Source organism: Dendrobates tinctorius, unplaced genomic scaffold, assembly GCF_039654945.1.
Source record: "Dendrobates tinctorius isolate UK_male_01 unplaced genomic scaffold, ASM3965494v1 ptg000046l, whole genome shotgun sequence".
NCBI classification, from domain to species: Eukaryota; Metazoa; Chordata; class Amphibia; order Anura; family Dendrobatidae; genus Dendrobates; species Dendrobates tinctorius.
Genome location: NW_027361714.1, coordinates 60,104,715 through 60,132,500, shown reverse-complemented (window position 1 = coordinate 60,132,500; position 27,786 = coordinate 60,104,715). Strand labels below are relative to the sequence as shown.

The following is a 27,786-nucleotide window of genomic DNA, read 5'->3' as shown; positions in this document are numbered from 1 at the left end:
ACAGCTGTTTCCAATGGTTGCAGGTATTTTTCTGACATTGATTGTGGCTATGATGGACAGATTTTCTTCGGAAGTAATGTTTCATCCATTTAACTCTGTCATGTATTAGCATTAGCACACAATTACGATGCATTTATGGATGGATGATATGAAAAATAAACTAACTTGACTTGAATGGAAACACATTTCATGCACTCATTTGGTGTTTACTGTTTAAATTTTAAGAGTCTAAGGTTTGCATATTTTGTTTTCTGATCAATTTAGGGATTTGCTTTAAATTTTTGCTATTTGGAAAATCTAGTATTTATCTTGAAGTTACCAGCAGTACTGTATACCACAGAAAGAATATAATTCACATTACAATGTAGAAGAAACAGATCTATGCTAGTGGAACACATTATAAATAGCCAAAAGACATGGATAAAGTAATGTAAGTGTGATGTACAGTTTATGGCTATTTGACTGTGTTAATAGTTCTCATATTATCACAAAAGGAGCCTTATGTTGTGAGCTTGGGTACAATTACCCAATGTACTGTGCAAAAGTTTTAGGCATTTGTACAAAAATGCTGCACAGTAAGAATGTTTTAAATAAATAGAAGTGATAATAGCTAATGAAAGAACAAAAGAGAAATCCTAATGAAATCTGTTAGGGACGGCGAAACACACTAAATGTTAAATAATAGAAAGTGTGTTCGCTGCCCGGGGTCCACCGTGCTGTAGGTGTTAAAACCGCTGCTAGACAATAGCAGACGCGCTATATGGCGGTATAGCACACGCGGGTTAGACGTCACCCGATGTGCGCCGGGCGTACTCTGTTGATTCACAGAGTCACCTAAGGCATGAACATAAATGCCGAGCCTGTTAACCTCACAGAACTCAGCGAAGTGCACGCACGGTATGTGGTCACAGGACTAAGCCCAAAGAATCAGGGCGAGGTCCATCTAGACCTACCGTGCGTGCGGCGTCACTACCGCGGATGCCAACTAGTGCTGCTACAGCAGCACGGTGACTGACCAGCCGCAATGCGACAGTGCCCAAGAGAGGCGCACTGTCGGACGCTAGCACTGTGGAGGATGTGCCGTGTGGCCAGTAACTTGCCACTGACTGGCGCAGCCTCTATAACTAGATCCCTAAATGCACTCATAATATCAGAGGGAGGGGAATCTTAATGAGTCATTCACAGTCCATACATCCATCACCATACACACAGTAGCAATTAAAGTCTATACTAGCGCATGGCCGGCCTTTTATAGCCGTGCACTTCCGGGACCTTCCAGATCTTTGAGATGGACCAATCAGATCAGGAGAAGGACCTGAGCACATGACTCCCGATCTCCAATAGGAGATCGTTTCGTGAGCATGCCCAGTAGCGCGGTGAGAAGACTTAGCCTCTGGAGTGGCTTGCTGCAGGATAGCCTGTGCTGCTATTGCTGACCCAGAGGTGGCAGCAACAACCAGTCCTACAGAGCTGGTTTGAGCAGAGTGTCTGGGATGCCGATATTGCTGTGCAGGCTCCTGAGCGGTCGGTGGAGAATGGGAGACTGCTGGATGCAAGGCTCTGGATTCCTGCTGTGCAGCTGCAGGAACCTGATGCCTAACAGCTATCAATATTTGGTGGGAGCCCCTTTTGCCTTCATAACAGCATCAAACCATCAATTCTTCAAAGTACACTTGCACACAGTTTTTGAAGGAATTCGTCAGGAACTTTGTGACAAACATCTTGGAGAACTAACCACAGATCTTCTATGGCTGTAGGCTTGTGCAAATTCTTCTGTCTGTAAGGAAGTGGAGGTACTGCCCAAGCCCCCACTTGAAGATATTTGTTATGATATAACGCATTGCACTGTTATAATTATATGATTTTGTCTGTTTTGTAATTAGTATGCACTTAGTTGGGTTCAGATAGAGTTAATAGTTGGGACTAGCCCAGAATTGTAGGTGTTACATGGGAAGACCAAAGACTGCATTTGTCTACAGTGAAAGGGAGCTCAATTGTGTGTACTGAAAGGAAGTACTGGTCACATTATTGGTACTTAACTGTCCTATGGAAAACAGTGGACTTTCAAGGTTCTAATGAGGACTCATACCAATGTACCTCAAACAGTGGCATCCACATTAGTCATTTGGGAACTGAGAGTAGCTGGGATTGGCCATAGTGTTACGCCTCAATCCATGCGGCCCTCTAAGGGGAAGATGAAGTCTCCCATAATCATTTTCTGGAGCATCATGACATGCAAGAGTGTAACGTGCAATAGAAATTAAATGTCATTAAATATAACTGATAAGTGCCCATGTCTGATTAATGCAAGAGGAACCTTTATGAAGAGTTGTGTCTATAATCTGATGTACATAGTTCTTATCAAGTTCATGTTCAGTAAAAAGAAGTTTAATTTTTGGACTTTAGACTCCCTCATCCCTCAATTCAGTTTCTAACATCTGGTCCTGGTCTCCCGATAGAGTGGCACCATGCAGTCTGCAGAAATGTATTGCCCTGGTAACAAGAGCACACCTACAGCCAGGACCTTCATTTTCATGTAATGTGTTGGGGGGCGTAAAGACGAATAATTCTTCCACGGCTACCATGCAGCGCCACGTTATATGTCTTTTCATATAATTCCAAGTAGACTCCATGATATTGAGATCAGGGCTATGTGGGGGCCATATCATTACTTCTACAACTTCTTGTTCTTCATACACTGAAGATATTTTTTAATTACATTGGCTTTTGGTTTGGGGTCATTGTCCTGCTGCAGAATATATTTGTAGCCAATCTGATGTCTAGTGCTTTATAGATTAATATCAAAAGAAGCAAAAAAAAGTGGACAGCACCGCTATTAATCTCTGCAGTAGATAGACAGCAGGAGACCGCAGAATGTGAGGCTCTGGATTCCTGCAGAGCAGGCGCAGAAACCAGACGCCTAACAATAATTCATCCAGAAAGAGAGAGTAAAAAGTCGCACTCAACGAGCTGGTGAAATTGTAGCGGATTTATTGGCACATGGATTACATGTCGGCCAGGGAAGTGATGTCGGGAGTGAAGAAACAGCTGACAACGGCCGTTTCACGCTGTCCAAGCGCTTCAACGGGTCATAGAGTGGAAGGAAGTGACGGGTTCATAATGAAATCACATCACCTAGTTCCTCCTCCTTCCACAGCTGCTGTTTAAACAATGTGGTTAAATACACCAATTAAAAACATACGACAATGTTTCAGAATACATAAAAGCACAAATACAAGATACATACAAATATATCAAAAGCGAAGAATCTAAAGAAAGAAAGGAAAAAATGTAAAATAATACACGAATCTTATCATTTCATAGTTATGTACCGATATCCAAAATGTACGTGTACAATAATTGCATGAATCCGACTACTAATATCATTACTGGACTCCAAAAAGTGAAGTAGAACAAATACCAAGACTGGAATAGATATGTTACAAAAAATTATCAAAATTATATGGATACCAGACATATGTGTATATAAAGATTTTTTACGTACAAAAAACTCAAACCGAATGACAATTATGTATGTGAAAAAATTTCATCACGAAATAAGTTATCATGCGTATATAATGATCTCATATGAAACTGAATAAATAAATCTGCATCATTCTCCTAGAAAGACAGCCATGTCTATTCTGTCACTGAATCCAGTAGGACCCAGTAGGAACATGTATTAAATGACTCGCATATTGCATTATTGTCGAAAGGTTTACATTTTTGTACAGCACAAGCTTTTGACATGACTAATTTTAAAATTGATCTGTTCAAATCGGTTAGAAAAATACATCTACATAAAAATTTCATGTCTAAATCTACCACCAATATAGAATTACCAGGTAAAAACAATGTAAAGTCGGTCCACTAGGATTCATGGTGGGTACAGGAGCATTAGCGGACGTACATACGGGCGCTGCACTCTTACTTAGTATTACAAATCCTGATTTACAAATGGGTAGTCAAATACAGATGGATCATACATACATCTTTTACAGGAGGGGTTCCTTCACAATATATGCCGCCAATGTCTCCAGGTAATCTCACGTTCTGTTTCCGATATAGTCCGATGGATCGGTAGATCCGAGCCATAATAAGAATTAATTGGCATATTTTGGAGAAGGATAGAGATTTAAATGAAATAGTTTCCAGAGGACCCCTTATTTCCTGTAAACGCAGTACAAGAATAAGGGATGTCTTGGTTAAAAATCGTATTGTAACAGCACGTGGTAATTGGTTGAGTAAAAGCATCCCTAGGGGCAACTATAAGTGCGATCATTGTTCCTATTGTAGGTTTCATTGTTCTGATCGCACCATACAGATGAGAGCAATTAGTCATGCAGTCATGGATTTTATTACCTGTAAAACAGATTATGTGGTGTACGTCATTTTTTACATGTGTCGTTTTTATTACATACAGTTGTGGCCAAAAGTATTGACACCCCTGCAATTCTGTCAGATAATACTCAGTTTCTTCCTGAAAATGATTGCAAACACAAATTCGTTGGTATTATTATCTTCATTATTTTGTCTTAAATGAAAAAACACAAAAAGAATTGTCCTAAAGCCAAATTGGATATAATTCCACACCAAACATAAAAAAGAGGGTGGACAAAAGTATTGGCACTGTTCGAAAAATCATGTGATGCTTCTCTAATTTGTGTAATTAACAGCACCTGTAACTTACCTGTGGCACCTAACAGGTCTTGGCAATAAATAAATCACACTTGCAGCCAGTTGACATGGATTAAAGTTGACTCAACCTCTGTCCTGTGTCCTTGTGTGTACCACATTGAGCATGGAGAAAAGAACGAAGACCAAAGAACTGTCTGAGGACTTGAGAAACCAAATTGTGAGGAAGCATGAGCAATCTCAAGGCTACAAGTCCATCTCCAAAGACCAGAATGCTCCTGTGTCTACCGTGCGCAGTGTCATCATGAAGATTAAAGCCCATGGCACTGTGGCTAAACTCCCTAGATGTGGACAGAAAAGAAAAATTGACAGGAGATTTCAACACAAGATTGCGCGGATGTTGGTTAAAGAACCTCGACTAACATCCAAACAAGTTCAAGCTGCCCTGCAGTCCGAGGGTACAACAGTGTCAACCCGTACTATCCGTTGGCGTCTGAATTAAAAGGGACTGTATGGTAGGAGACCCAGGAAGACCCCACCTCTTACCCCGAGACATAAAACCAGGCTGGAGTTTGCCAAAACTTACCTGAAAAGCCTAAAACGTTTTGGAAGAATGTTCTCTGGTCAGATGAGACAAAAGTAGAGCTTTTAGAGCAAAGGCATCAACATAGAGTTTACAGGAGAATAAAAGAGGCATTCAAAGAAAAGAACACGGTCCCTACAGTCAACCATGGCGGAGGTTCCCTGATGTTTTGGGGATGCTTTGCTGCCTCTGGCACTGGACTGCTTGACCGTGTGCATGGCATTATGAAGTCTGAAGACTACCAACAAATTTTGCAGCATAATGTAGGGCCCAGTGTGAGAAAGCTGGGTCTCCTTCAGAGGTCATGGGTCTTCCAGCAGGATAATGACCCAAAACACACTTCAAAAAGCACTAGAAAATGGTTTGAGAGAAAGCACTGGAGACTTCTAAGGTGGCCAGCAATGAGTCCAGACCTGAATCCCATAGAACACCTGTGGAGAGATCTAAAAATGGCAGTTTGGAGAAGGCACCCTTCAAATATCAGGGACCTGGAGCAGTTTGCCAAAGAAGAATGGTCTAAAATTCCAGCAGAGCATTGTAAGAAACTCATTGATGGTTACCGGAAGCAGTTGGTCGCAGTTATTTTGGCTAAAGGTTGTGCAACCAAGTATTAGGCTGAGGGTGCCAATACTTTTGTCTGGCCCATGTTTGGAGTTTTGTGTGAAATGATCAATGTTTTGCTTTTTGCTTCATTCTCTTTTGTGTTTTTTCATTTAAGACAAATTAAATGAAGATAATAATACCAAAGAATTTGTGTTTGCAATCATTTTCAAGAAGAAACTGAGTATTATCTGACAGAATTGCAGGGGTGTCAATACTTTTGGCCACAACTGTAGGTAAAACCATACGCCCGTTGTACATCCGTTTTAGGGAGCATTTCAGGTCTTTTACGACAGGGAAAGGGGTACCGCGACTGATTAATTATGTCCGGGAGGTACATAGAGGAGACCCTAATGTTCTCTCCTTTGCTGGAATCGAAAAGGTGTCTTTGCCCCCTCAAGGAGGGAATTTACATAGAATCCTATTAAGACAGAATCCAGATGGATCATGGACATATGTGCTATGGTTCCTATTTCATCGCATTTTGGTTTTTGCATCTGGTTCATACATTTATAATACGCTTTACTGCGGTTTTCACAGAAATGCTTTTTCCTCTATAATATAGAGGAATATAATATTATATAATATAAGAGAATTTTCCTTCAAGGGGTTTTTTACAAAAATCCTTTTCTACAAGGATTTTCAAAAAATAATTTTTTCAGACAGGCTTTCTTCTCCTTTCAAAAAAGCACCCCTTTTTTGGTGGGATAGAAGATATTGCTTGAAACAGATTTTGGTGTATATAGGAGCAATTGTACCCACTAATTTCTGGAATAGCTGGATATTATACGCATGATAACTTATTTCGTGATGACATTTTTTCACATACATAATCATCATTTGGTTTGAATTTTTTGTACGTAAAAAATCTTTATATACACATATGTCTGGTATCCATATAATTTTGATAATTTTCTTTTTTTAACATATTTATTCCAATCTTGGTATTTGTTCTACTTCGCTTTTTGGAATCCAGTAATGATAGTAGTAGTCGGATTAATGCAATTATTGTACACTGTGAGAATCATGTGGGAATAGTGGATGAGGGCAGGTATATCTCGCCCAGATTCCTTTCCTATGTGGCCTAGTCTGGTCAGTATCGCACCTGCTTGCTAATGAATAATGGGAGGTGGATATAAAAGGATGCAAGGTGGTTGTGTGAGTGTCTCAGCCTGGGAACACAGAGAGCTTGTCTGTGTGAGAGACACACACGTGAGTGAAAGCAGTGCCCACTGCAACTGTGGTTTGGCTGGACGGGAGAAGCCCGCCAGTTGGTAGTTAGGTTGTCCATTGTTTAGTTAGTGCCGGACAGGCAAGGATTTGTTTTATGTTTTATTTCCTTTTGCATTGCTTTCACCATTAATAAACCTGACCCAGGGTCAGTTACACCCGAATCCCAGCTCTGCGCCTGAGTTTCATGCGACACGCACGTGACCTTTGACCCCAGCAAAGCCGATCCCGGAGTGTTTTATCACATTGTGGTGGAGAATGCGGGCATCACGTTGCAAGCATGAGCATGGAGGACGTGGTGAAAGCGCTGGTACAGTCCACCGCCGTCCAGCAAGAAGCTAATCGGGTGATGATGGCCCAGCTGAAGGAGTTGGTGGACATGACAGCTACCGATCGTTCGCTTCTCCAGCAGGTGGCGCAGCGCCTGGCAAGCCTACATGAGGTTAACCTGGAAGCCGAGTCGATAGTGATTCACGTGAGTCGGTACTGGCAGAAGATGACGACCGAAGATGACGTCGAGGCATACCTGACCACGTTTGAACGGACGGCGGTGCGAGAAAAATGGCCGAAGGCACGATGGGCCGGCCTGATTGTCCCGTTTCTTTCCGGTGAGGCCCAAAAGGCTTATTATGACTTAGAGCCTGAAGCCGCGCAGGACTTTGACAAATTGAAAGCCGAGATCTTGGCCCGGCTGGGAGTGACGACCGCTGTCCGTGCACAGAGAGTGCATCAATGGACTTATCAGCCGGATAAACCACCGCGGTCACAGATGTTCGACCTGATCCACGTGACGAAGAAGTGGCTACAACCCGAGGTATTGACAGCGCCAGAGATAATCCAGAGAGTCGTCATGGACAAGTACCTGAGAGCTCTACCGCCAGCCCTGAGGAAGTGGGTAAGCCATGGAAATCCTACGACGGCAGATCAACTGGTGGATCTGGTTGAACGTTACTCCGTGGCGGAAGGACTCCGAGACGACGCTACCCCACCTCATTCTTCATCATCTCCACGTGGAAGCGGTAAGACTGTTCCAGGGAGTAGGGGAGAAGGAAAAATCCCTAAGACAGTGGGGGAGGAAAACGGAACTGTCCGCACTGCGAGGCCGAGAGTAACGAACTATGGTCTAAGCAAGGGGCCCGTTAGGTGTTTCCGCTGCCAAGAGATGGGACATATTGCTGCGAACTGTCCGGTCACTACTGAACCCATGCAGTGCGACCTCACAGACTCTAAAAACCGCATGTCTATGGTTGCACGGGTAGTGAGTGTGAATGCCGGTCAAAAGGATGTGGAAAAACACTTGTGTGATTTAACTGTTGATGGCAAAAAGGTGGTGGCATTGTTAGACTCGGGAAGTGTGGTGACTCTGGTGAAGGCCAGTCTGGTGTCAGCCCCGACTGGACCATCAGACAAATTTTCTGTAACGTGTGTGCATGGAGACACCTGTTCTTACCTTACCACGGTCATATGCATTACTACTTCCTATGGGTCTGTGCAACATAAAGTGGGACTCGTCCCGGCGTTATTGCATGATGTTATCCTGGGCCGGGATTTTCCCGACTTCTGGCAATTGTGGGAGAATCAGTTGATACCCCAGGGTAATAGTGTACATGATTCTTCTCCCAGGGCGCGTGTGGGTCCCGAACCCCTGGAAGAGGTCTCCCCGGAAGACTCTGGGGAAGAGTCTGCGGGAAATGACCTGCAGTTCCCGTTTTCAGTCATGGCGGGTGATACGGAGGAGACCGGGGAAGAGGAGGAGGCCGACAGCCGTCCACCTCCCCGTTTGCCGGATTTAGAAGTTCAGAAAGATGACTTCCAAAGCGAACAAATAAAGGATCCTACCCTTTCTCAGGCTAGGACAAATGTAAAAGTGATAAATGGGGTACCCGTAGAACCTGGCTCTAGGCTGGCATATCCTTACATGGTTCTGGAGAATGATTTACTCTATCAGATAGAGAAAAAGGGGGAAGATACGGTGCAACTATTAGTCGTGCCAAAACCCTACCGGCGGCAGGTGCTGGACCTGGCCCACGGACATGTGATGGGAGGTCACCTGGGAGTCCAGAAAACCACCGAAAGGATATTACACTGTTTTGTTTGGCCAGGCATGCATCACGATATTCGAGTATATTGTGAGTCTTGTCCTGACTGCCAAGCCTCTGCACCTAAGCCCCGTTTCTGTAGCCCTTTGGTACCCCTACCTATTATTGAAGTCCCGTTTGAGAGGATTGGGATGGATTTAGTTGGGCCCCTTCCACGGTCTGCACGTGGACACCAACATATCCTGGTCATCTTGGATTATGCCACTCGTTACCCGGAGGCCATCCCTTTGCGTAACACGGCCACCAAGACGATTGCCAAGGAACTGGTGCATGTGTTTAGTCGGGTCGGTATACCAAAACAGATACTCACCGACCAGGGGACCCCCTTTATGTCCAGGATAATGAAGGAGCTCTGCCGATTGTTACAAATCGAACCGTTACGCACATCCGTGTATCACCCTCAAACAGACAGGTTGGTTGAACGGTTCAATAAAACTCTGAAGCAGATGCTGAGAAAGGTGATAGACAAGGATGGGAAGAACTGGGACTATTTACTTCCGTATTTGCTTTTTGCCATCAGGGAAGTACCCCAGTCTTCCACGGGATTCTCGCCTTTCGAGTTGTTGTACGCCAGACGTCCTCGCGGACTGATAGACGTTGCAAAAGAAACCTGGGAGGGTCAGGTCACTCCATTTAAAACAGTGATAGATTACGTCACACAAATGCAGGACCGTATTGCGGCTGTTATGCCTATCGTCAAAGAACACATGATACAGGCTCAAGGAGCCCAAAAAAGAATCTATGAAAGGGGTGCCAAGATCCGTACGTTTGCACCCGGAGGGTGTTGATCCTGGTCCCCACGGTGGACAGTAAGTTCCTGGCAAAGTGGCAGGGCCCCTTTGAGATCAAGGAAAGAGTTGGTAAAGTAAACTACAAAGTATACCAGGCAGGTAAGCGGAAACCTGAACAGATTTATCATGTAAATCTGATAAAACCCTGGAAGGATCGGTCTGCCTTGTCAGCGGAGCTGGCCCGTCCTGTCTGCTCGCATACCATACCGGAGGTACGGGTTGCAGAGACTCTCTCGGAGCGGCAAAAGACTGAGGTCAGGCAGTTTCTACTTCACAACCAAAAGTTTTTCTCAGAAAAACCCGGGCAGACTATGCTAATGAAACATGACATCTTAACGGAACCTGGTGTCACAGTTCACGTAAAGCCCTACCGAATCCTGGAAGCGCGCCGTGAAGCCGTTTCCCGAGAAGTGAAGGCAATGTTAGAGTTAGGAGTCATTGAGGAATCGCACAGTGCGTGGTCCAGCCCGATTGTGCTAATTCCTAAACCGGACGGCACCATCCGGTTCTGCAATGACTTCAGGAAACTGAATGCGGTCTCAAAATTTGATGCCTATCCTATGCCCCGGGTCGACGAGTTAATAGATCGGTTAGGAAAAGCCCGGTATATTACGACCCTAGATCTAACAAAGGGGTATTGGCAGATCCCTCTGGCTGAGGCTGCCAGAGAAAAGACGGCATTTGCTACGCCGGAAGGTTTATTTCAGTATGTGTATATGCCGTTTGGACTGCACGGGGCACCGGCGACCTTCCAGAGACTGATGGATCGAGTCTTGAGGCCACATAGGCGGTACGCTTCGGCCTATTTGGATGACATTGTCATTTACAGCTTGGACTGGGAGACTCATCTCCAGAAAGTACAAGCTGTGATTGACGACCTGTGGGAGGCAGGTCTAACCGCGAACCCCAAGAAATGTCACATCGGGCTAGAAGAAGCCTGGTATTTGGGGTATGTAATTGGGAGGGGTGTTGTTAAACCCCAGGTTGATAAGATTCAGGCGGTTCAGGACTGGCCACAACCTGTCAACAAGAAGCAGGTGCAAGCCTTCCTGGGGATCGCCGGTTATTATCGCCGGTTCATACCCAATTTTGCAGCCATCGCTACCCCCCTGACAGATCTTACAAAAGGGAAAGACTCCGTCATGATTAAATGGAGTTTAGCGGCTGAAGAAGCCTTCCATAGCCTAAAACGGGCACTTTGCTCTCAGCCCGTACTGGTGACTCCGGACTTCCGCAGTGAGTTTGTGGTACAAACGGATGCCTCTGATACCGGTATCGGGGCTGTACTCTCACAAGTGAGGGACGGAGTGGAACACCCAGTCCTCTATCTCAGCAGGAAGCTGAATAAACACGAGCAAAGGTATGCAGTCGTAGAAAAAGAGTGCCTCGCCATTAAGTGGGCTCTAGAGGCCCTCAAATATTACCTGGTGGGCCGAAAGTTCAGGCTGATCACTGACCATGCCCCTCTCAAGTGGATGCACTTGAACAAGGAACGGAATAGCTGGGTGACCCGGTGGTTCCTTGCCCTGCAGGCCTACACTTTTACGGTGGAGCACCGCCCAGGGGTACAGATGGGAAATGCAGATGCCCTGTCCCGAGTGCACTGTTTGGCGGGTGTCATTGCTCGACCGGAGTGGTCTGAGCAGAAGGGGGGGATATGTGAGAATCATGTGGGAATAGTGGATGAGGGCAGGTATATCTCGCCCAGATTCCTTTCCTATGTGGCCTAGTCTGGTCAGTATCGCACCTGCTTGCTAATGAATAATGGGAGGTGGATATAAAAGGATGCAAGGTGGTTGTGTGAGTGTCTCAGCCTGGGAACACAGAGAGCTTGTCTGTGTGAGAGACACACACGTGAGTGAAAGCAGTGCCCACTGCAACTGTGGTTTGGCTGGACGGGAGAAGCCCGCCAGTTGGTAGTTAGGTTGTCCATTGTTTAGTTAGTGCCGGACAGGCAAGGATTTGTTTTATGTTTTATTTCCTTTTGCATTGCTTTCACCATTAATAAACCTGACCCAGGGTCAGTTACACCCGAATCCCAGCTCTGCGCCTGAGTTTCATGCGGAACGCACGTGACCTTTGACCCCAGCAAAGCCGATCCCGGAGTGTTTTATCACAACACGTACATTTTGGATATCGGTACATAACAATGAAATGATAAGATTCGTGTATTGTTTTACATTTTTTTCTTTCTTTCTTTAGATTCTTCGCTTTTGATATATTTGTATGTATCTTATATTTGTGCTTTTATGTATGTATTCTGAAACATTGTCGTATGTTTTTAATTGGTGTACTCACATTCTTTAAACAGCAGCTGTGGAAGGAGGAGGAACTAGGTGATGTGATTTCATTATGAACCCGTCACTTCCTTCCACTCTATGACCCGTTGAAGCGTTTGGACAGCGCGAAATGGCCGTTGTCAGCTGTTTCTTCACTCCCGACATCACTTCCCTGGCCGACATGTAATCCATGTGCCAATAAATCTGCTACAATTTCACAAGCTCGTTGAGTGCGACTTTTTACTCTCTCTTTCTGGATGAATTATTGTTAGGCGTCTGGTTTCTGCGCCTGCTCTGCAGGAATCCAGAGCCTCACATTCTGCGGTCTCCTGCTGTCTATCTACTGCAGAGATTACTTTGCAGCAGACCGCTCCAGAGACTAAGTTCCTCTGTGCTCCTACTGGGCATGCTCACGAGGCAATCTCCCATTGGAGATCGGGAGTCATGTGCCCAGGTCCTGCTCCAGATCTCATTGGTGCATCTCGGAGATCTGGAAGGTCCCGCACGGCTATAAAAAGCGCGCATGACCGTTCGGCCATGCGCTAGTATAGACTATACTTGCTATGTGTGAATGGTGACGGATGTATGATTCTGGTGACTGACTTATTAAGAAACCGCTTCCCTCTGATATTACACATGTTGATAGGGAATTAGTTCAGCAGTCAGCGCCAGTCAGTGGCAAGCCTTAGGCCACTGTGCACACTGCACCTCTACGCTAGCGTCCGACATTGCACCTGCTTTGTAGCTGTGTCATCCTGCGGCAGTGTCCTACGCTGCGCTGCAGTTGCAGCCGTTCTTGGCGCTCGCAGTAGTGACGCTGTGCACACGGTAGGTCTAGACGGACGCAGCTCCTCTGTCTTAGGTCCTGCTCCTGTGACCTGATACCGTGTGTGCATTTACCTGAGGCCTGTGATACTAACAGGCTGTGTTTTTGTATGTTTATGTTGCGGCGCCTCTGTGTGTGAACAGAGCCCGCTTTGCTCACTTCGGGTGAAGTCTAACCCGTGCGCATTATACCGCCATATTTCTTGTCTGTCGTTACCTAGCAGCGGAGTAACATCTACTGCACGGTGGACCCAGATCGGCGATCGCACTTTATTATTTTTTATTTAGTGTGTTCCGCCATTCCTAACAATTATAGATTAATATATGCTGGTATTTATCAGCAATGTAGACACAATAATCCTGACCAACTTCCCAACTCCTTTTGCTGAAATGCAGCCCCACACTTGTAAAGAACCTCAATCTGCTTCACTGTTTCCTGCATACACTCATTATTAAACCACTCTTTAGCCCACTGACAAACATACAGCTTTACAGCCAAATATTTAAAATTTGACTCATCAATCCTGAGCACCTGCTGCTATTTTTCTGCACCATGTACTTACTGTATATACTTGAGTATTAGCCAACCCGAGTATAAGTCGAGGCCCCTAATTTTGCCACAAAAAACAGGGAAAACTTATTGACTTGAGTATAAGCCTAGGGTGGGAAATGCAGCAGCTACTGGTAAATTTAAAAAATTTATTAAGCCGGGGGGGTCTTTTTCAGCCCAAAAAGGGGGCTGAAAAACTCAGCTTATACTCGAGTATATACGGTATGTTTTTGTTTAAGGTATGGCCTTTGATCGCAGTTCTGCTTTAAAGATCACTTCCGGCCAGACTTCTCAGAACAGAAGATGGGTGTAGCTGGATACAACTTAATTCTGCCAGTTCTCAGCTAATGGCACTGATGGACAGCTTCTGAGTTTGTAGGAAGGTAAACAGAATGTGTCTTTCATCACTAAGTTTCCTTGGTTGACCACTGCATCTACAGTTCTCAATGTTGGCAATTTCTTAGCGCTTGCTCAAAGGAACACATGTTAAAACTCCAGTTTGCTTTGAAATCTTTGCCTGGGAGAGACCCTGCTGATGCAGAATCTTACGCCTTACCTCAGTCTTGCCATGGTGTATGAACTGTGACATGATACTCTCTTTTAGAAACCCACCTTTGTAGCACAGTTTAGCTGTTACTCACCCAGTTTTAAGCCTCCTACACAGATTTCTCAGAATCTGTTAGTGACTATTTCAACCTACATATGAAAATCAATAACACCAGTTTGGTATGTTGGTTACTCATACACCTGAAATCACTGACTGTTAGGGTTGGCGGATTGCACTTTATAAGTTATTTTATTTAGTGAGATCGCAACCAGGCGTCCACCATGCAGAGATGTTAACCTGCTGCTAATGAGCAATGGCGGAGCAGTGTGGTGAGGGATCACAAAGAACACATGGGGTTAAACGTCATCCTGTGTGGACGGAGTGCAGATTACCCTACTCTGAACTTTTCAGAGGGGTGAGCACTGGCCACGGAATACTAGCTCAGCTAGACGCCGAGTGGCAATGAAAATAGCACTAACTAAAACAACTCCACTGAGTGGCGCAAAAATACAAGTACCAAGATCAACTAACCGCCGAGTGGTACCAAAAAGGTGTGTGCTATGCCCAAACCAAAAGGGATAAAGCACATGGGTTTGACTGTGCCCTGTAAACAGCCCGTGCTAACAGCACATGTGGCCAAGACAGGTGTTAGGCCAAGCCAAGGAAAAACCTGCCTCTCTAGGTAAAACTAGAGGATTACACAAGCCGACAGAGCAGCAGAGCCTCCACCCACACACACATGACCGCAAATGATCTTAGGGCGCTGATGGGAGCCCCAAAGATCCTTTTATAGACTGCACCTAAGTCCAATCAGACAGGACCTTGCTCGCGGACCAATCCGGAGCCAACACAGGACCTGAGCAGCTGAAGACCGACCACCATGAGAGGTCGCCACCTCACGAGCATGCTCAGTAGAGCGAATCCTGGACTTAGCCTCAGGAATGACTGTTCGCTGCTATTGTTAGTTACTATAGCTGGACCTGGAGAGGCAGCGGTAACAATGCGCACAGCTGAGTCTGAGACCGACGTCTTTGCTGAGCAGCATCTACTGCGGTTGAGACTAAATGGGAGACCGCAGGAGAAGATAAGGTTTGGGATCTACCCTGTGCTGAGGTTGAATCCCGGCGCATAACACTGACTTTTTCAAGTGTACCTAAAAGAAGTGATGCTTTTCTGAACACAAAGGGTGGTCACACCAAATATTGATTTGAATTAGATCTCTTTTTTGTTCATTTACTTTCATTTTGAATTTAATTTTATCACCACATTTAACAATCCAGATTGACTATGTTTCTCAATAGATCTTCATAGACATAATGAGGCTAATTTACTTGTTTTCAAAATCCATGTAGACTTGTACCCCAAGGCCGGTTTACTTCTTTAATCTTTGCTCATTTAGCCTGATTGACAGCTCTTCCTCACTTTCCTGCTGCTAAGATATGATACTACTAAATAGAAGTTGCAGTTGTCAGTCAGGCTGGGTGGGCGAGCACTGCACTTGGAATAATGATCTCTTTTAACATAACTGAACTCATAAATGCTCATTTTAAAATGCTGAGGATTATACAGCCATTCTGACATGATCTTTCAAAATAAATACATCAGTCTCATCAGAACTAAGAAATCAATTTTATAAATTGTACAGTTTGTATCGTGAAATATAGTGACAGAGACTTTTTAAAGAGGATTGCCTTATATTAAATTGATAGCCCAATTTTCCACAATTGCATTGTGACTAATGTTCGCAGTGCTCAATTTCTTAACTGTAAATCAGGTGTCTGCAACAATTAAAGGACTTTTGGTTTAAAAAGTTAAGCAAAGTACCTGTACTGTGGTGGCCAGAGTCACTTGCTTTTTCCTATAGCACAGAAATGCAAAATTTGGGATTAGGAAAATTGTTTCAATCCAATGACTGTTTTTTTTGTTTTTTTATGCCCTGATTTTTTAAAAAAAATTCTATTTTTAATCATCACTTATGGATTTTGCACAAAAAGCGCATGAAATTCACGTACAAGTGAGACTAACAAGACAAATCTTTATTATCACCAAAAATGTACACAATATTATATATAAAAATTTATTAGACATTCATTCTGCAACTTTATTGGAAATTAATTCTTGCACCTTTTCCTTTTCTCTTCAAAGCTTATCTTGATACCTTTTCTCTTATAGAAGGACTGCGGATCTTCTCTATGAAGCATCCAGCAGTAGTCCCACATCATGTTCACGTTCCATCTACCTTGGTATCGTCGTTCCATCTCCTTGACATTCTGATGAAATCTTTCCCCTTGCTCATTGCTAACAGAACCAAAGTTTTCAGGAAAGTAGTCCAAATAGGTATGGAAAAATTGTAACTTACATTCATCAGACAATCCAAGGCTTTAAAACATTTCAGCATGTTTTCCACAATGGACTTAAATTTTGGGTCTTTGCAGTTCCCTAGAAATTTCTTCACAACTTCTTTGAAAAACTCCAAGCCCTTTTCCCACCAGCTTTCATTTTCACTTCAAAATACGTCATCCTTTACGAGTTTCTGAAAATATCTAGGCCCACAAAAATGTCTTCATTCAGTTTTGCTTCGGACAATCTTTAAAACTTGGTAAACAGGTATTTAAAAGTCTCTCCTTTCGGTGGCGCTTCCACAAACTGCTTCACCAGTACAAGCTTAATGTGGAGTGGTGGAAGATAAGCTTTATTGGGACCAATTAAACTTTCTGCAACTATGTTCTTCAGTCAGGTTGTAAAGATGTCTTTGTTGACCAACTTTTTGGCTCCAGAGATTAGTCCTATCCCGCCTGCCCCATTCACACAAAAAGCATAGTTAGTTTGTATATCCTCACTTCTGTCCAAGGATCAAAGAGAGAACTTTCAGATCACCAAATATTTACCATCCTTGATCCTCGTAGTTATTTTTCTTGAAAATAAAGTCTAAATTCTCATAGCTTTCCTTCAATTGCACAGAATAACCTACAAGCACGTAAGCATACTTGCTGCCATTATACAGTAGCAAAGCTTTTTTTTGGATGGAGCAATATAGAGTCTCCACTCGCTCACATTGTAATCAATGTTAAATTTTTTCTTCAGCCCAGGAACATCACTGTAATACACTCTCAATTGAGAGTCCTCAGTGGTTGATACCTTTTAATGGCTAACTGAATAGATGGTAACACATTGCAAGCTTTCGAGACTACTCAGGTCTCTTCTTCAGGCTAGACTAAAGAAGACTGAAGAAGAGACCTGAGTAGTCTCGAAAGCTTGCAATGTGTTACCATCTTTTCAGTTAGCCATTAAAAGGTATCAACCACTGAGGACTCTCAATTCTGAATATTTTTCTATCTACTGGCTAACATGGTACAAAGATATACATCTTTCCTGTAATACACTCTAACACCATTCTGAGAAATGTATGAAAGAAATTCCTTTTTTTCTGCTTCTGTACCATGAAAAACAAGTACCAGGAACTAGCAGATTCTTTTCTTTAGCCTAGAGCCTAAAAGTTCTGCAGAATGTTTAGGAAGGTCCAAGTCCTTGACTAAATAATTTAATTCAAGCTTTGAAAAAAGCTGTGGCTTGTTGGAAATAGAGTGAAAGTTTGTTTACAGCAGAATCCTGCTCTTCATATTCTGAATCAGGTGTATCTTCAAATTTATCCAAAGATGAAGGTGTAGTTATCGCAGTTACGCGGGATGCAGTGACGAGACGGGAGTTGGAGTGAACTTAGAATGTAACATTTAGATATATATTTATATCTATAAGGGCTATCTTGAGTAACCGGCATGCTCTAATCATCTGTTATTGAATTTTATTGCAATGTTGCGGTGTTTAAAAAAACGTAATTCTGGTGTTTTAATTTTTTTTCTTGTTACGCCATTTACCGCTCGGATTAATTTACTTTATAGTTTGATAGATTGGAAATTTTTGTAAGCAGCGATGCCAAATATGTTCCTTTTTTAAATTTGTTTTATTTTTTAAAACTTTTTATTTGTACTAGCTTCAATAGTTCCCTTAGGAGACTTGAAGTTGCGATCATCCGATCACCTGTGCTACACATAGCAGCTATGTGTAGCAAAAACCACGATCTCCTATGAATGTCGGTGACTGGCTGGTGTTCATAGGAGATAAACAATGACAGACATGGGGGTAGGTTGCAGACAACTGACTGTTACCACAATGCCCGCGATCACGTGACAGGGGTGCCAATTGGTACTTGTGACGTGCTTCCAGCCAGCCCCATGAGGATATCGAATCCATCCACAGCTATTAGAGGCACATGACAGCTGATCAGATCAAATGTCATGATGCAGACTCAGCACCAGAGCCCGCATCAAACGCGGGGACATGATCATGGACGTATCTGTACATCTAGGGTCGTAAAGGGATTAATTTTGCTGCAGCGCCACCACAGGGGGGATGAAGAATTACTCAACTGCCATTGAAAACAAAGGGCATGAGATGCTCTTTGAATCTGGCTGAAAAAGCATTGAAATGCCTCCTTCCACCAATTCATTTTACCCATTGAATTACAATTTAAATGGAGATAAAATAAGATTCATAGTTCACTTAGATTGAGGTTTTTTTCATTATACCTAAGAAGTTTCATTGTGGCAGTGAATTGATTTATTTTGAGTCATATATTTGTATAATACATTCTTTTTTTAGACGTTTTATACTGTGTCTGTATTAAACCATGCATTGTCTTACAGAGCAATAATGGAGCACAAAGAGTTGCTAAAAGTACCCTGGGACTGGCAAATAGGTAAGCCATTTAAATCCCATCATAAATAATGCTTCACTAAACAATGAATAACGGCCTTGCAATCTATCAGAAGCCGAGCCGCTTCATAACATTTCCTAAATGAGCTCTCCACCTACTGACTTAAAGAACATTTACTGCACCATTATCTTGGGTACAGAACAGCACCAAGTGGAGATCAATGTGGATATAAAATCATAGAGGATGACACTTTTACTCTAATATGAACTAAAAGGATATGACAACTTTTATCAGCAATGGCTATAAAAAGAAAAAAAAAACAAATACTGAAGAAAATTCTAACGCATAATTCTCATAAAATAAAATTGCCTATAGCAAACTGTGCATAAAAAATACATATAGAATAGCAGCAAATTAGGCTTCAATGTGGACGCCATACATCTATGTCTGCCCAAACTGGGATTTAAAGTCTCAGTAAAGCAGTGAAATAAATGGCTGTGAATTATGGAAACTAGTTGAGCTTTGGGTGAATACATTACCTGTTTTTGTAACACTTCAATGTGCAGAATCTGTGAAGGAGGTCTGTATTCTAAATGTACACATGTTAAATAGGGAGTAAAACAAAGCTATACTGGTAATGTACTGTACAATCATTATATAATAGTCCACTGTTACATTCATGACCTATTCTTCCATTTTGCTCTGATACTTGGCTTCCACACTGATCAGCTGTTCACACCTTCATTGACAAATATAAACAGTATACGAAGAGGAACACCACAGTTCCGATCCGACACTGTTTAGTGAAAATAATAGCAGCTGATCTCCAGGACTCGGCAGTAGCTACTACACAGTGTGCAAAGTTTTGGTGTTCTGCTCTGTACCTCTTGCCACCGTAGGAGGTGATAATAGCTGAGCTGTTCGGGAGCCGGATTTTGGAACCACAACAATATTATATGGATGACCTACCCAAAAGAGAGGCCATCAATATAAAGGCAGTGGAAAACCCTTTAAAAAGAACCTGTGACCAGGTTTTACTCATATAAAGTACAGCCAGCATCTTTCACCCGTCTGTTACAGCGCACTAGAATGATGTAAAAATGTCCCCAATCCACTCAGCAAGTGACAAAAAAGAGCTTATATTATACTCACAGAGTGGTCCAGTCCAATGGTCTTGATCCGGCACCTCCTCTCTTCTTATGATCGCCGTCTTCCTTCCCTGCTTAGTGTAGATGATGCATCTTACGTCAACACAATGTCCCCATCGCATTCCTGTCTGGATCACTACTCTGTGCCATGCCGAGGGCAGAGCAAAGTACTGTAGTGCGTATGTGCCTGCTTTACCTACAGATCATCGGTGCTCTTTGGCCTATCCCTGTGCATGCACACTACAGTGCTTTGCTCTGTCCTCGACATTGCATAGAGTAGTGCACCTGCGCAGGAGCGCTATTTGGGACACTGTGTGTATGACGTAAGGTGCATAATCCATATGAAGCAGGGAAGGAGGATGATGACTGAAGGAAGAGGGGAGGCATCGGATCAAGACCAGCAACGCCCACTGGACCGGACCGCGCCAGTATAGTAAAAGCTCTTTTTTGTGCCTTGCAGAGCGGTTTAGGGACATATATACATCATACTGAAATGCTGTAACAGAGGGCTGAAAGATGCTGACTGTACTTCATTTGGGGAAAGCCTGGTGACAGTTTCCTTTTTAAGTAAAGCTGGTTTTAAAACAGGTGTAATACAAGAACATTTTAGGGTGTGTTGAAACAACAATGTTCATAGTAGTATATGAAACAGAACGGTGACTACAATGATGATATGTGTCCAGGACAGTATCATATTTTCAGTACACCGAGTTGAGATGCTGGAGTCTGTAGCTCAAACACATTTGAGAAGTGCTGCGCATATAGGAACACATTTCACTTAAAGGAAGTCTGTTTGCACAAAATGACTGTACAAAGCAATCGGAGCAACTTGTAGGAGGCATAGGGCAAATACAAATCAACACCTTTAGTGTCCAGGGTGGAGTTTGCTAGAAAGAGTTATTTTTCCATATAAACTAATGAGGTGCTTGGTTCACCCTGAATGTGTTCTAGCAGTTCAGTGCACCCTCCAACTTACTTATTTTCCATCTTTCCTCATACTTCTCTGACTCCTGCAAAGCCAGTGCTGTCAACCAAAGAAGAGGATGGCAGATATGAATGGGAAGTATGAGCACTGAACTCATCATCCATGCCAAGGGTGCACCAAACTCCTTATTGGCAAATTTGAATAAAAATTTCTGGCAGAAGCAGATGTTGCACACTGTTCAGGATTCAGCTCTGCTTGCCTGTTCGAGAGACCATCACATAACATTAAGTATGACATTAGCATGACTGTTTATGATGGCTTAAGATTTATGGGAAGCAGAGCTGAATCTTGACAGTATGTATATTACACACTGTTAACATTTGGCATGCTACAGTGCTTAAAAATTTTTTTCCCTTGTCTGGAAACTCTTTTCAAGTAATTTTGAGTAGAATGTTCTTTAATATTGGGTACAGGTTTTGGGCTGAAATTCATAATATTTTAATAATATCTGCAAATTAACCAAACAAATTAAAAAAATGACAAAGTTTGATGTTTTCTTATTTCATAAATATACAGCTCAAAAAAATAAAGGGAATACAAACAGCCTGTTGCAAATGGAATAGTGTTTCCTTTATTTTTTTTGAGCAGTATATATGTAAACACAAAAATTTAGACATACAAATAATAAAATAAGGTTATCAGCCACAACAGCTTTAATAATCCACGTTCTGTGATATATAAAGATTCATTTCAGATCATTTTTTTACATAATAATACAGTTAAAACAGCAAAAAAAAGTGATTCTAAACTGCCTGGGCTAATTTACTAGGTCTATCACCTACTTGAATTTTTTTACTAAAGGGAATCTGTCACCAGGATTTTCCTAACCCATTTGAGAGTAGCATGACGTAGGGCCAGAGACGCTGGTTCCAGCGATGTGTCACTTGCTAGGCTGCATGCTATAGTTTTGAAAAAATCATTTTTTTATAAGCATGAGATTATTACAAGAGGACTAGTAAACCTGCTGCCATATAGGCCTCCATATTTATGAGTTCTGTATAAACCCACCCAAACCACTAATTGGTAGCTTTTTGCCTATGCACAATGTACACATAAAGTTGTCAATCATTGATGTGGATGGGGTTATACAGAACTCAGCATTCAGAGAAAAAGTTCATCTGCAACAGATAAAACATACATTTGATCAAAATTACAGCAACCAGTTGTGAGGTGGCCAGGGTGGTATTCGTGGTGAGGTGTTGTTGTGTTCCCACACCCTGGCACCCCACAAGAAAATTATGTCCTGCCTTTTGTGTGATTTGTGTGTAGTGCACAACACTCACTTTTGGATTGGAGATCTTCACAGGTTCCAAGGTCCCGGTTACAGGTGTCACCACTCATTGACTTACAGACTCTGAGTCCATTTTAACATATTAAGTTTACTCAACGAGTTCAGTTCAGTCACAGATACCGCACAGTAATTTTCACCGGTCACAGTTACTTCCTCCTGTGCTGTCCCATGCGCTCCTGGCAATTTTTGTCCTTGAAACGTACCATCCGGGACCACAGCTTCCCAATTTTCCAATCTAGTTCTTGATTGGGGATCCATGCCTTTTTTCCACTTCGAGGGTGAAATTAAGGATGGCTCTTCCATACCTTTTCCAGACCGTAGGTCTTGGACGTTTCAGGATATCCCACTGAACCCAGTTGCTGCTGCTCCTGTTTCCTAACATATGGCCCTAAACTGTTTCTCCCACTGAACTCATTTCTGGAACAATCTTACTGATCTCCATCCAACTCACTAACAACTCTAAAACAGAAAGTGTCCTGACTATAACTACTGTACCCCTCCCGACTGGGAAAATCCCTCATAACCTTAACTGCTTCTATTCTGATCATATCTAATTTCCTTCACTACTGTGCCCCCCACTGTAATAAACCCAATCTAAATTGTTCTTACTACTCTAACGAAATCCTACACTCGTACTCTACTTTCCTAACTCTGACTCTAGTCTTATAAAAATACACAACTGTATATTACACATATGTCATCACATAACAAAACAAGTTACACTTAAAATGTACCCTTTTATTCAGGAAGAGATGCAGGGCATGAATTGATCCTGACACACCCTTGCACAGTAAAGTAAGTGGCAAATTGTGAGAATCAATTTCTTTGCTCTCTGCTACATCATTCTGCTCTCAGATAGTTTTAACCTAGAACAAAAACAATGCATAGAAACACAGCAGAAAGTATATAAATAGTAACACATGTAAAACACATGGGTACTTATAAAAGCCACCCCACTACAATAAGATGTACCCAATCAAGATGGTCCTTAACTCTAGTATTTCACCTTTCTGGGTGCCAACAGACCTCACAATTGACAGGGGTTATAGCAGCACATGTGCCTAGTTGTGTTTAACACCTGTCTGTAAAAAGCTGAGTAGATAAAGTGAACAGCCCAAAGAGGAGGCCACGCACTTAAATCTAATTAGTACAAAAAAACTGAAGCATAAAAAAAACAAGGCAAGGGCCAGCACACCTGTTAGAATAAGTGTAAAATGTAGGGACATATATACATAACCTAGAGTATAAACAACATATACAAACCCTGCAGTAAGTAAATAAATAGTAGTATATGTAAAAAAAAAACACTGGGCACTTTTTTATTAAAAAACACAAAAACCATCCCACCGTGACAAGGTGTGCCCATTCAAAAATTTCAAAAACTGACCATCACATCCAAGTATAAGCATAGTGTGAACAGGTGCTTAACCTAGAGTCACCAACTCATATACATTCAAGCAAAAAAGGAAGCACACTTTAGCGCCAAACCATGCAAACATGAGAAATGAATAATGAATTGCATTACTGCATTAGAAGTATGAAAAATTGAGAAAGTTTAGCGCATAAAATGGCCAAGTTCTGTGTACCTGGAAGCCATGGTAAGGCATTTTCCAGGTCCCTATTCTATGCCCATCCTCACTAAGACTGTAGTCTCCATCTGAATGGGAACCTATGAAAAATACTCTGTTAGGACTGAAGTCTATATCTCTGTGGAGGGGAAATGGCCCTGGTTTGATTAAAACTGCCTGCAGCTAACAGATGGAGTGCTAACAGAGGGAACCTGTCAGGTCCTGCAACCCATCCGCATTCAATTGTGTATGATTACGATGTACAATACAAAATAATATTGTGGTACTGTGTTAGCCAGAAAATAGATGTAAATACTTATGTCCCCCAAAAAATTGAGACAAGTATTCAAGGAGTGATACCTTTATTGGCTAACCAGAGAAATTATATTCGCAAGCTTTCAAGGCTCAGGCCTGATGAAGGGGCCTTCTGAGCCTTGAAAGCTTGCAAATATAATTTCTCTGGTTAGCCAGTAAAGGTATTACTCCTTTAATACTTGACTCAATTTTTTGGGGGACATAAGTATTTACATCTACTTGTGTATAATTAAATTCTCTCCCTAACCATCCCTCTATAACATTATTGAGTGAAAATAGATTGAGAGGCGCACTGAGCATGACTGGAAGTTTAAAAGACTTCTTCCGGTCAGTGCGCCTCTGAAGCCGGGGAGTGTACACCCAGCTTCAGAGATGCAGGGACACTGCCGAAATGAGCGCTGTGCATACGCAAGATTTGCATGAGCTGTGATGAGGCCGGGTCCTGCAAATTATGTTATCACGCTGACAGTGTCTGGGAAAACTAACAGCAATCGTCAAAGCCCTAATTAGCATAGGAAACTGGGACAAAATAAATGCTTTTTATATACCTTGGTTTCCTCAATAATGTTATACAGCACAGGTTAGGCAGAGAGTTTAATCATACACAACCGAAAGCTGCTGGGTTGGAGGGCATGATGGAGGACCTACAGTACTAGATTCTCTTTAAGCACTGTCAGGCATGGGTCTTGCTCTGCCTCGCATATTTTGAGGCCAGTAGATAAAAATCTAGGTGAGTTACTAAAGATGGGGCCATCCTGGTTGGGTAGACCAATGTCAATGTGGATGGCTTTTATAATCAAAAAAATGTCAACTACATATCCTATGTTTTTTTACTTACTGCATGGTTTCTACACATAGTTTTTATCCTGGGTTATATTAGTCTGCTAATGGCCACAGTGTATATATGCACCTACATATCACACTTATACCAACAGGTCTGTTGGCCCTTGTTTTTGGTTTTGCTCTCAGATGGGTCACAAACATCTTGGTGACAGACTCCCTTTACTACTAGAATATTGGTGAGTGGGGATGAAATTCTATTATTTTTTTTTCACGAATCCAATATATGTGTCTGAATTCAAAATATATTTCAAATTCCCTTTGTAACTATGAATAGTTACTTTAAAGAGATTGTGTATGATTCTAAAAAAATGTCTGATATAATACAGGAAAGATGTATATCTTTGTACCGTGTTAGCCAGTAGATAGAAAAATATTCAGAATTGAGAGTCCTCAGTGGTTGATACCTTTTAATGGCTAACTGAAAAGATGGTAACACATTGCAAGCTTTCGAGATTACTCAGGTCTCAGCCTGATGAAGAGACCTGACTAGTCTCGAAAGCTTGCAATGTGTTACCATCTTTTCAGTTAGCCATAAAAGGTATCAACTACTGAGGACTCTCAATCCTGAATATTTTTCTGTCTGATATAATGGCACTTAGGATTCATCCAAAAATGTATAAAAATTTAATTGAGCATATTTTTGAAAAGCAGTCAGTTTTTTCTCTTGTGGAAATTACAAAGAACTATCAAATCAGTTTGATGCATCCAATTGTTAATTTCTTAACATCAATGTGGCATCTGTCTTTTCTCCTATGCAAAAAAAATATATTTTCAAGTTTCTACAAACATAAACAGCAAAAATAGTATTATTGACACACAAATAACTTCTGTATCCTGTCATTTTGATTTGGAGCGAAATATGTGAAATTTCTGCTTGCAGACCAACTGATCATTTATTCAGAATTTTCTCTTGGTTGTGTGCTTTCATTCCTCCTTTTCAGACTCTGCCAATTGCAGCTTGACAGCTGATCTAACAGACTATTAGTCTCAGACACCGACAAACTGAGATTGGCAGCATCTGAATGGAAGGACTCAGAAGAAATGCCCAAAGTAGGTCCATTTTAAGTAATCTGAAGAGATGCCTTTAAGTATGAACAAATAGGCAGCAGAGTTTTTGCTAATTGTAATGTTTGTCTCCCAGGACTGTTGTACGTGGGATTCACTGCCTGCATGTTTGGCCTCTACAGCTTCCTCCCTGTGGTTATAAAAAAAACTAGTGCCACTGCGATAAACCTCTCCACATTAACAGCAGAACTCTACACCTTTTTCTGTGGTCTTTTCTTGTTTCACTACAAGGTGAGTCTAAGTTTTCTGGAAGAAAGGTATCCCATATATTGATTATGATAAATAGATAGATAGATACAGTGCCTTGAGAAAGTATTCGGCCCCCTGGAACTTTTCAACCTTTTCCCACATATCATGCTTCAAACATAAAGGTCCCAAATGTAAATTTTTGGTGAAGAATCAACAACAAGTGGAACACAATTGTGAAGTTGAACGAAATTTATTATTTTAAATTTTTGTGGAAATTCAAAAACTGAAAAGTGGGGCATGCAATATTATTCGGCCCCTTTACTTTCAGTGCAGCAAACTCACTCCAGAAGTTCATTGTGGATCTCTGAATGATCCAATGTTGTCATAAATGACTAATGATGATAAATATAATCCACCTATGTGTAATCAAGTCTCTGCATAAATGCACCTGCTCTGTGATAGTCCCAGGGTTCTGTTTGAAGCACAGAGAGCATCATGAAGACCAAGGAACATAAAAAGCAGGTCCGTGATACTGTTGTGGAGAAGTTTAAAGCCGGATTTGGATACAAAATGATTTACAAAACTTTAAACATCCCAAGGAGCACTGTGCAAGCGATCATATTGAAATAGAAGGAGTATCATACCACTGCAAATCTACCAAGACCAGGTCGTCCCTTTAAAATTTAATCTCAAACAAGGAGAAGACTGATCAGAGATGCAGCCAAGAGGCTCATGATCACTCTGGATGAAATACAGAGATCTACAGCTGAGGTGGGACAGTCTGTCCATAGGACAGCAATCAGTCGTACACTGCACAAATCTGGCCTTTATGGAAGAGTGGCAAGAAGAAAGCCATTTCTCAAAGATATCCATAAAAAGTCTTGTTTAAAGTTTGCAACAAGACACCTGAGAGACACATCAAACTTGTGGAAGAAGGTGCTATGGTCAGATAAAACCAAAATCGAACTTTTTGGCAACAATGCCAAACAATATGTTTGGCGTAAAGCCAACACAGCTCATCACCCTGAACACACCATCCCCACTGTCAAATATGGTGGTGGCATCATCATGGTTTGGGGCTGCTTTTCTTCAGCAGGGACAGGGAAGATGGTTAAAATTGATGGGAAGATGGATGGAGCCAAATACAGGACCACTGAAGAAAACCTGTTGGAATCTGCAAAATACCTGAGACTGGGATGGAGATTTGTCTTCCAACAAGACAATGATCCCAAACATAAAGCCAAATCTACAATGAAATGTGTTATGATAGGGAAACCGAGGAGGAAAAAAAGACAAGCTAAGTCTCAGAAAACCAGAGAAGTTGGTAACTATGCAGATTGCAGATCCCTGATCTTACCCGCACAACTAGCAGCAGTCGTGGAGCGTTCCTACGTTGGTCCTAGACACTTTGTCACAACCGGAGAACTACATAAGCCTAAAGCAGGAAAAGAGGAAAACTAGCTGCCCCAGAGCAGACCCCAAAGGAAAGAAAGCCCCCCACATGTATTGACGGTGAAACAAGATGAAAA

At 42.2% G+C, this 27,786-nt stretch overlaps 1 protein-coding gene across 1 annotated transcript in view; it reads left to right on the top strand.

Annotated features, from left to right (window-relative positions):
* Nucleotides 1–27,786, top strand: part of SLC35F1 (solute carrier family 35 member F1) — a 677,622-nt gene that overhangs the window by 609,277 nt on the left and 40,559 nt on the right. Inside the window, exons 6-7 of the mRNA XM_073575938.1 lie at nt 18,843–18,895; nt 26,145–26,299. Of these exons, the coding sequence (XP_073432039.1) occupies nt 18,843–18,895; nt 26,145–26,299 (208 nt within the window). The remainder of the gene's footprint in view (nt 1–18,842; nt 18,896–26,144; nt 26,300–27,786) is intronic.